General features: G+C 34.7%; 1 protein-coding gene across 2 annotated transcripts; it reads right to left on the bottom strand.

The window, feature by feature from the left end:
* Positions 1-575: 575 nt before the first annotated feature.
* Positions 576-4,938, bottom strand: cabz01093075.1. Of its 2 annotated transcripts, none has more exons than XM_058747022.1 (4): positions 4,884-4,938; positions 2,776-2,880; positions 2,381-2,455; positions 576-2,296 (listed from the first exon to the last, which is right to left on the bottom strand). In XM_058747022.1, the coding sequence occupies exons 2-4, from the start codon at positions 2,853-2,855 to the stop codon at positions 1,219-1,221; spliced, it is 1,233 nt and encodes a 410-aa protein (XP_058603005.1). In that variant the 5' UTR covers positions 2,856-2,880; positions 4,884-4,938; the 3' UTR covers positions 576-1,218. The 2 variants fall into 2 exon arrangements, with proteins under 2 accessions (XP_058603005.1, XP_058603004.1); XM_058747021.1 differs by lacking the exon at positions 4,884-4,938 and adding an exon at positions 4,203-4,327.
* Positions 4,939-10,858: the final 5,920 nt, after the last annotated feature.

Raw genomic sequence — 10,858 nt, 5'->3', positions numbered from 1 at the left:
CACTTTTTCTGAATATAAAAATGGTCAAATGTGTTAAATGGGCTATGATACACTCTAGGGTGCATACATTTTAATCTTCTTTAAACAACATTTCTTCAGAAAATAAAAGATCTTTAAATTATATTAGCTTACATGGACTGCAACATTTACAAATATATGACTTAAGTTATCTGTTATTATTATTTATTGATTTAATGGACCTGAGCTGACATGAAATAACAATGAACAGAGAATGGTTGCATTAATTGCTAAGACTAGTCTAATAATACTTATAAATTTGTTTTAAGCCATTTACATGACTGATCTAATTTGATCCTGAAAAGTAGTAGTGATTACACCTATAGGCTAACTACAGTTGTTCATAGTTCTTAAGACACATAGGTCTTAACATAATAGCTATGTTTATGCAACAATAAATTAATCAATATCAATTAACCAATATTAATACATACTGTAACAAATGTACTGCTCATTGTTATTTAATATTAGTTAATGCACGTACTTACGTTAACTAATGGATCCATAAGTGTTCCCATCTTACCTTGTGGTGTAAATTATCACTCTGCAATGTGAGCCACACTTATATACATTTTTATTGAAGCTATGTATTCTTACTACAGATCATTCATATAGTTATAGTTTTAGTAAACAAAAAAGTCAGTAACAGTAAAATACATGTATGTATATATGTAAAATACAAAGTACATATAGTTGCTAGAAAACAACCCAAAATTATGAATAAAAATTAAATGATCAAATAAAAAATAAATATACACATTTACAGATATATGCACAAATAACACTATGAGGCTTGTAAATGATATTGTATTATACTTGTTTTCAACTTGCCCTTATCTATTTACAACTTTCTGACTATTCTTCCACTCAAATTGCTCATTTATAAACTATCTTCATTTATATACATATTTGGGTTGGATTGATAGATTGATAGATTGATAGATTGATAGATTGATAGATTGTTTGATAGATAGATAGATAGATAGATAGATAGATAGATAGATAGATAGATAGATAGATAGATGGATAGATGGATAGATGGATAGATAGATGGATAGATGGATAGATAGGTAGAGAGATAGATAGATAGATAGATAGATAGATAGATAGATAGATAGATAGATAGATAGATAGATAGATAGATAGATAGATAGATAGATAGATTTTTGTCTGTATACCCTATTCCAATTAATCTTCTACTCAAACAGCTGTAACTGATCTCTCGTCCACACTAGTGGTCTGTGAGTAAACAGATCCTGTGGCCTGCATAATGTAACTCTTCATGAACTGCAGTCTACTGAAGGGTGTCCTGTAAAGGAGTCTAAAAAGTTGCCTCCTAAATTTCTCTCCCACAAACACATAAAGAAAGGGATTTATACTGCTATGTGAATAAGCCAAAGCCTCTGTGATCTGCAGACTTAGATTTATTGCCTTACTGCTCTCACAAGATTGAGTTATAGGTTTAATCAGCTCTAAGGCTTTCACAAAAGCTGCAATATTGTACGGAGCCCAACTGCAGAAAAAGACCACCATCACTGCAATGACGAGACGCATGGCCTGCCTCCTAGAAGAGCGAACTGTCAGGAGTCTCATCAAAATCATTGAGTAACAAAATCCAATCACAATAAGTGGAAGAATTAAACCCATGACATTCATTTTAAAGATGCCAAAAATCATTGAGTAATGACTAGAACCTGGATCATTTGTTGGATAATATACACAATAAGTTAAATTACCCATCTTTGTGGTTTTGAGATACATCAACTCAGGAAAGGATGCAAAAACTGCAATAATCCATATGACCATACTGGCTAAGATCCCATATGTCCTTGTTCTGACTCTCAGAGCAAACACAGCATGAACTACAGCTAAGTATCGATCAACACTCATCAGTACAATAAAGAATATCCCACTATAGAATCCAATGTAGTAAACACTACGGACCATAGTGCACATAAAATCTCCAAAGATCCACTGGTCTCTGGCACTGTGTGCCAGGAAGGGGAGGGCAGAGATCAAGAGCAGGTCTGCAATAGCCAGGTTCAGAAGACAGATGTCAGTCATGCTTCTGAGTTTCACACCCATCAAGACCACCCAGATCACCAGTGTGTTACCCAGAATGCCCACAATGAAAAACAGCGAATATAACACAGGGAGGATGCTTGCTCCGTGAGTTCCATAGTTACAGGCCAATATAGATGGGTCCAAATCATCGTAGTACCCAGAATACTCATATGGTGCCTCATTCTGTGACACACCTGAAAGTAGTCCATCCACACTTGAAAAGGAAAAGAAAAAATATACTATAAGCAACACAGAGCTCTTCTTTTACATGTGACTAACATATGTGATATGACCTCACCTGGACGATGCATGATCATTTAGATAAGGGATACTGTTGGTTACTATCTCAGTCCATGGATGCTGTGCAGTGGTCCTGTTCATGACAAAGAGACAATTCTCAGTGCAAATGGATCTTTAAATAACATGCTCTCAGAACAACCATTGTCAGTAATTTCCATCAATGATGGCTTCCGTCCTGTGCTTTCCCAAACTAAAAAGAAATGAATGATCTGTCTATTTTGACTGGTTAATGTTACCAGCCTTTCATTAAGAAATCTGTCATTTAAAAAATAAATCAAAATAACTTGTTTATAGAGACTATTGTATGTTAATTTTATTTTCTTCAATGTCCCATTTTCTCAAAGCTCTTTTTCCGCTGTTTGAACTACATTTGGAGATGATGTTTGGTCTTACCTCAGCAATTCAGCTGTAGAATTCATAAACAGAAACGCAGCTGTAGAATTCATAAACAGAAACGCAGCTGTAGAATTCATAATCAGAAAACCAGAGGTGTTCTAACTGGGTTAGACAAACAGGGAAACAGAGATTGTTAGAATAATGCTACATATTTAAGGCATTAATAAAAAGGTATTACAATATGTGACTGCTTTATGCGACAATATGTGGCTGCTTGTTGCATTAGTAGACAAATAAACATATTAGTATAAACACATAATATAAACGTAATAATATACATATTCATAAACACATAAATGAACATGTTTAAATTGCCAACAAAATGCAATTATTTGAACGAACAACTACTACAGGTGTTCCTGTGGCTCAGTGGTAGAGCATTGAGTTAGCTGCGCAAAAGGTTGTGGGTTCAATTCCCAGAGAACACACAAACTGATAAAAAAAATGTATATCCTGAATGCACTGTAAGTCACTTTTAGCGTCTGCTAAATGCATAAATGTACTTTGTGGCATTATATCATTATACGCCTGATGTCATAGCAGATTTAAATATAAATAATTAGTAAAGAATTTTACTGAATTCATTTCTATGTATGTTAATAACTTTTTATCATCAAAATCTGTATGGATTAAATATATATTTACTATAAATAAACACAAATTAACAATGAACAATAGTATATAAATTACCATTAAACTAGTTTGATGAATTACTACTAATTATCAAAAGAAGAGCATAAAATCAGTAACATTTTGGCATCTTTCTTTGATAAATGTAAAAGTGGGCACAATTTATTAAATTCAGTGTATTTGCACAGCACTTAAATATATATTGCACTTTAATACACAAAATATATATTGTTCCAAAGCAGCTTTACAAACAATATGCCTTAAATATGTCTCCTCATGTATATATATATATACACACACACACACACACACACACAAAAGCACAAAATAGTGCATTATTGGTGATTTGAGCCACATAGCATTAATGATAATAAATACTATTTATTTTTAATATTTTTTTAAATATATTTTTATACCAAAGTCACCGTACCACATAAAGTCTTATGAATTCTTAACAGAAAATTTCACATACCTATGAGCACAATGAGCTTCGATCTGTGGTGGAAACCACCTGTGACATTCAGACTTATTCTGTGACATTGAATGTTTCCAACAGCTGGTTTACCAACCATAAAAAGTGTGAAACCATAACCATTTAAAACTCAAAAAGAGCGTTTGCTGTAAAAGTGGGGGTTAGGGCTTATATTTCTACTCCCTGCAGAAGAGATATTGTATCTCAATGGGACCTTCCTGGTTAAATAAATAAAGTGCGCTCCAGGCATATTAAAGGCATATAAACGAACACTATTTTATAAAGATGTTAAATCAATAATGTGCTTGCCAGGAATACTCACAAGTGGAATAAATTGATGTTGCCCCCTGACCTTCCGAACAAAGACGGGAAGTTGAGATGAGATGAGATGAGATGAGATGAGATAAGATCGTATCATATGAGGTCGGTCAAAAAAAAACATGATCTGTTATAGGTTTTTTTTTTTCTCAGGCTATTGGTTTGTGGTACTTCCTCTGTATAGGTAGGGGTAGGGGCTTTGCAGATTGCAGAAGTAGTTTCATATTGGTTGCAATAGCAATGGCTCTATTGGCTCCCACCATGTTTCAACTACAGTTTAGAGGAAATTACATGGCTATACATCTATGTTATGTCTTTTATATGTGAATGAAAAACAGTGTTGCAGCACTGCAATATGACCCTTAATAGTGCTTTAATGGTGCAAAAAAACAAAAACAAATCCTATGTCAATAAATAACCAGTAAAAAAACACGCTCAGCATTGCACGTGTACTCAGAACAGCTGAGCAATGTGTTAGCATGTGGTTTTACACTCCCTGCAAACACCCAACCACTTAAAAGTGCTTTTCGAAGAGATGGTCATAGTCTGTATAACCTTACATATTTTATATTTTATAACCTCTAGTATTCTTTACATAAAACATAACACAGTTTGGGATTGGCACCATTTGAATTAGTAACACACTGAAACAGAAAACATGAAACCAACAGAGGTGAAGGTTTACCTTTGCTCTTTTGCGGGTTCTTGTTTGTGTTATTCTCAGTGTTTTCTGGTTCTACAGTCTCTTCACTGTGAAAACATATATAATAAATAGAAATAAAATAATAATAATATATATAACTAGATTTTTACATTTTCTGAAGAAGCTTTAAATTGTAAATGGTGCTTGCTCATTTAGCCTACAAAACTTATTGCCACGTTGCTAAGATTTTCTGGCCACAGTATCATGTCCACAGATAGAAGCTGGATAGTACAGTCTACTGTGTAGACACAGACAAACTGAAATGCTAATAAACAACATACAGTAGTGTTTCATTCTGTTGATGTACTGAGCAGCCATATTGCATCCTGAAGTCTGGGTTTTTGCGGTTCTTCCACGTTTCCAAGCCAGAATTCCAACTTGAGGAGGTGTTTCAGTTATAAGTTCCTGGGAACTCCAACTTCTGAGTACAAATAGAACGCACCATTAGGATAAGGTTTTGTTTAAATCACTAACCCCAAGTATAAGCAATAGTAATAGTAATATTAAAGAATATGATTTATTGGTCTCAAGAACTTCCCACATATAATTTTTGGTAACCCTTCAGTTTAGGGACCAATTCTCACCATGAGCCAACTGCCTATTAGCATGCATATTACTAGCATATTGGCCTTTTTATTAGAACTTATAAAGCACATATTAATGCCTTATTCTGCATGATCACATTCTAGATCCCTTAACCCTACCAAATACCTAAACAGAAGTACTACAAACAACTACCTTACTTACTATCAATAAACAGTAAACTTGGAGTTTATTGAGGGAATTGATAGTGACTGTGTTCCCTAATCTAAAATGTTACTGTGTCAGAATTTTTTCAAAATCCTTTAGAATTTCTGATTGCTGCATGACAATTGTGGCACCACTGAAAAGTAACCAATATCACTTGATCTCACTTTATGTTAGCTTGCATTGTAATGCTCGAAAAAAAGAAAAAGAAAAGAAAAAAACATTAACCCGGTTCATTAAGTATAAATAATTATAATCACTTGATGGCAAACAAGTAGCTAAACAGCATTACAAAGCTTATCAGGGACTTTGAACATCATCAGATCAAGCAGGTTTAACATCAAATAGGTAAACTTATGTTTTTAAATAAAGGCTACAAGAGTTGTTGGAAGCTTAATTACATGACGTTGAAGCCAAGCAGCCATGACACAGTTGGTGGCATTTTACAGTTAATTTATTCAACTCTATCTTAGTTTTCAAATCTGGAATCACATAAATCGGTGTACTGTACATATTCTTGCACATATGTGACCATGGACCACAAAACCAGTCTTAAGTCGCTGGGGTATATTTGTAGCAATAGCCAAAAATACATTGCATGAGTCAAAATTATTTATTTTTCTTTCATGCCAAAAATCATTAGTATATTAAGTAAAGATCATGTTCCATGAAGATACTTAGTAAATTTCCTACCATAAATATATAAAAACTTCATTTTTGATTAGTAATATGCATTGCTAAGAACTTAATTTGGACAACTTTAAAGGCGATTTTCTCAATATTTAGATTTTTTTGCACTCTCAGATTCCAGTTTTTCAAATAGTTGTATATCGGCCAAATATTGTCCGATCCTAACAAACCATACATCAATGGAAAGCTTATTTATTTATTTATTTATTTAATCTCAAATTTATAAAAAACTAATTGATCCTTATTGGTTTTGTGGTCCAGGGTCACATCTAGCTTTTAAAAATGCTGCTTAAGTTGGCAGTTTGTCAGCTGCAGGCAATATAACACAAACATTTTGTTTCTACTTTGCACCACTCACATTGGTTTGGAGGACTGTGAACACAAGCACAATGACACAAACAGTGAAAATATCTGCACTTAATTGGGGTGCCAATTATATTAGAGGACCAGAACAAAAGTATGATGCAGATTGGTGAAATCTACTGTATTACTGTAGAGGAGGTGAATTGGTTTATGATGCATCTTTTTCAAGTTTTTGCACATTTCCTTTCCTTTTGTCTGTTCAGGACACTGTATATAACTTTGGTTAAACCGGGTATTTTTTTTTTTTTTTTTTTTTAATAGTGTGTGTGTGTTGATCATCCCAGAATGTGGTCTTAACCATAACACTTGCATGTAGATAAAATCACATGTACCTCATAACGAGGAAGTGGTTGTGTGTGATCGCATAGTCCAATCAAAAACATCAATGAATGAACTTGCATCATGCCTTGCATCAGATACTCCATAAAAGATATCCTGTTGATAGATTTGGATAAATACTGAATGTTGTAATAGACAGAAAATGTAAGCTTTTTCATATTCTTTTAGACTATTTTTGCCAGCTTTTTGACACATTGTTTTAGATTATCATTTTGATTAGAGCATTATTACTATAAATTTATTTTATTAATATCGCATTACTGCATGTTACAACAGTTTGGGGGCAGTTTTTATAAAAATTACTTTCTGGATTTCTTTTCTGAGTCTGTTTTGTGCTACTTGAAATAACAGTCATGTCAGCAGTCTTAATGTACTGTGTTTGCATCAGTGCCAAAGAACACAGGAAATCCGCCTCACTTTGCAGAGCATGTGTCTTCAGAAACCTGTGGTTTTCTGCTCTAGCATTAGAGGTAAAGACAAAGGTTATGGTGAAGTTACTTCCCTGAAGCTTCACATACGTAGTTACATTCTCACTTTTACAAGAAGCTATTTTCCCGAACCTTCCTGATGGTTTACACATTAGAATGACAACCAATATGGCCAAATAAATAAAATTATATGCAAGGATCTATTTACTACTGAGTGGACCTTGCATTTTGTATTGATTGTATTGGTAACAGCCATTATTTATTTTTTTTTTTTTGTTAATTCTTCAATCAAGCATTTGACAAACATAAACAATAGACTGTGTATAGGACACTCTCACAAAAAAGTACCTTTAGGGATATAACAGCCTGTCACTGGGCAGCTTCCTCAAAGGAACAACTTTGTACCTTCTTTTCCCCCTAGTATTTATAATAGTACCATAAGAGTATACATATTGCTAACTTAACGATACAAATGACTACAACCCGAATTCTGGAAATGTTGGGACGTTTTTTAAAATTTGAATAAAATGAAAACTAAAAGACTTTCAAATCACATGAGCTAATATTTTATTCACAATAGAACATAAATGTTTAAACTGAGAAATTTCAAAATTTTATGCACAAAATGAGCTCATTTCAAATTTGATGCCTGCTACAGGTCTCAAAATAGTTGGGACGGGGGCATAGCACATCTGGGCATCGAGGTTATGAGTTTCTGGAGTTTTGGTGTTGGAATTTGGTCCCATTCTTGTCTGATATAGGTTTCCAGCTGCTGAAGAGTTTGTGGTCGTCTTTGACGTGTTTTTCATTTTAATAATGCACCAAATGTTCTCTATAGGTGAAAGATCTGGACTGCAGGCCAATTCAGCACCTGGACTCTTCTACTACTAAGTCATGCTGTTGTAATAGCTGCAGTATGTGGTTTTGCATTGTCCTGCTGAAATAGACGTCATCTGGATGGGAGCATATGTTGCTCAAAAACCTTTATATACCTTTCAACATTCATAGTGCCTTCCAAAACATGCTTCCCATACCGTATGCACTTATGCACCACCATACCATCAGAGATGCTGGCTTTTGAACTGAACACTGATTCGCTGGAAGGTCTCCCTCCTCTTTAGCCCGGAGGACACGGCGTCTGTAATTTCCAACAAGAATGTCAAATTTGGACTCGTCATAGAAACATAGAACACTTTTCCACTTTGAAACAGTCCATTTTAAATTAGCCTTGGGCCACAGGACACGATGGCACTTCTGGACTATATTCACATATGGCTTCCTTTTTGCATGATAGAGCTTTAGTTGGCATCTGCAGATGGCACGGCAGATTGTGTTTACCGACAGTGGTTTCTGGAAGTATTCCTGGGCCCATTTAGTAATGTCAATAATCAGGTTTCCATCCAAGGATTTTTTTGCGAAAAAAGGTTTAGCGCATCAAAATGTTTGCGATATAGCTGATGGAAATGCTAATTATCGATAAAATTTTGCAAATGTCGACACAATATTTTTTCGTTTAATTTTAGCGCGTAAATTATATATAGATACTTCAGATGTCGCAAAAACTACTTTGGAAACACTTTTTTTCGGAAAAAGGGCTTTAACGCAAATAAGTTTGTGTCACATTTGTGATACATTTTCATCACGTGAAATCACAACGAGAAATATGGCGGAGCGGTTCACATGGACTGATGAAGAGACTTGTTATTTCCTCAATTTAATTGAAGAAAACGACATTACCACTATTTTTGATGGAAAACGGCAAAGGAATGCTACAACATTCCAGGATCTGGAAAGAAAAATGGCTACAAATGGCTACACGAAACCGTGGCATATTCTTCGCAGCAAATGGAAGGTGCTGAAACAGCGTTACCTGGCAGAGAAGCATGACCTTTCACGTAGGTGGTTCTGGGGGGAAAATGAGGACAAAGTTTACATTTTTCAGTGAAATGGATCGCATACTGGGTCAGACGCCCGTGGTGGCCTCGTTTTCTACAAATATCAACAGCTCTGGTAAGTTCTGTTATTGTTTCACGTAGATTGCTGAGAGTTCTGTTTAATGTGATTTTATTTGATGTGACTTATATGTACATTTTTGGAGCGCCTTCTGTGCAATTCGTCTCTAAAACGTTTAACGTTAAATAGAAAACATCTTTGAGATTGTATGTAAAACTGCTTTTTATCAGACTTTTTAAAATACACTTGTCTTTGAGATGTGTACGAGCGCTATCTAAAAATGAAAAGTTTATTTAAAGACTTACAAATCAACTAGGCTATTTTCATTGTATTAAATAGAGTCCTGTGATCTCTTTGAAGAGCAGGAAAATGAAGATGACTCCAGTGTGTCCACAGGTAAGTCCTAATTAGAAAGCATTTCCCATTTCCAGTCATTTTTATCTATTTCACTGTTGGAGAGAAAAAAGCATTGATTATTCAATTTGACATGTTTGTAATACTACTTTAATTATTAGTATGTTGTATTTACATTGTGCTGAATGTGAATTACATGTCTTATGGAGCTGTGGACGATCAAGTAAAAAAAAAAAAAAAACAAACTCGTGAAAACTAACTCTTCTGGATTGTAAAATAAAGTTTCTGGATTTTATAGATCATCCACCAAATGATTCACTCACCCCCTCTGATGTTGGACCAATAAATGATTCAAGTACAGAGTCATCCTTCCTGGACCAGCCTGAGGAAACAGCACAACAAGATTCTGACCCACCACCCAATGTCTCAAGAATGTGGAGGCGAAGTCAACAGCATGCTCCAAAAAGAAAGCAGTTGGCTGAGGTGAAAGCTATTTTTCAGGATTTCTTAAATCTGCAGCGGGAGTAAGCAGAGCGAGATCAACAAGTCATTCAGTCAGTTACCACCGTCATCTCTCAAGCTGTACACTGTTTCGAACGTTGTGCTAATGCTGCAGAAAGGTGATGGCTGGTTTGAGGCAACCAGAGAGTTTGCACAATCAACCCAGGTGCTCTAATCATCTAGCGTCTCATCTCCCCTACAATCAGGCAGGCACTGCAGCACATTCTTCTTTGAATACTCATCCTAATACGTCATTCACCACATACCTAAACTTGGAGTAGGATATTCATGTTATTTTTTGTTTCATATTTAAAAAATACTGTACTGTAAGTGAAGGTTATGGCTTGTTAATTTAAGTAAAGCCTGCAGAGAATGTTTTCAGTTTGTGCTCCTCTGCAGGTACCAGTATCTTCACTATAAATATGCTATTTATTTCACTTTTTGTTGTTCTTGTATTCAGTAAAAGTAAAATGTTATTAATGACACATGTGACATTGCAGCTGTGTTTTTTGTTCTTTAATATACTAGAACAAATGTTCTGTTCTATCTGTTCTATTTTCTCTTAAATGAACTTTACAACAA

The sequence above is a fragment of the Onychostoma macrolepis genome, chromosome 16 (assembly GCF_012432095.1).
Source record: "Onychostoma macrolepis isolate SWU-2019 chromosome 16, ASM1243209v1, whole genome shotgun sequence".
Lineage (NCBI taxonomy): Eukaryota > Metazoa > Chordata > Actinopteri > Cypriniformes > Cyprinidae > Onychostoma > Onychostoma macrolepis.
This window is presented reverse-complemented; position numbering and strand designations above follow the sequence as displayed.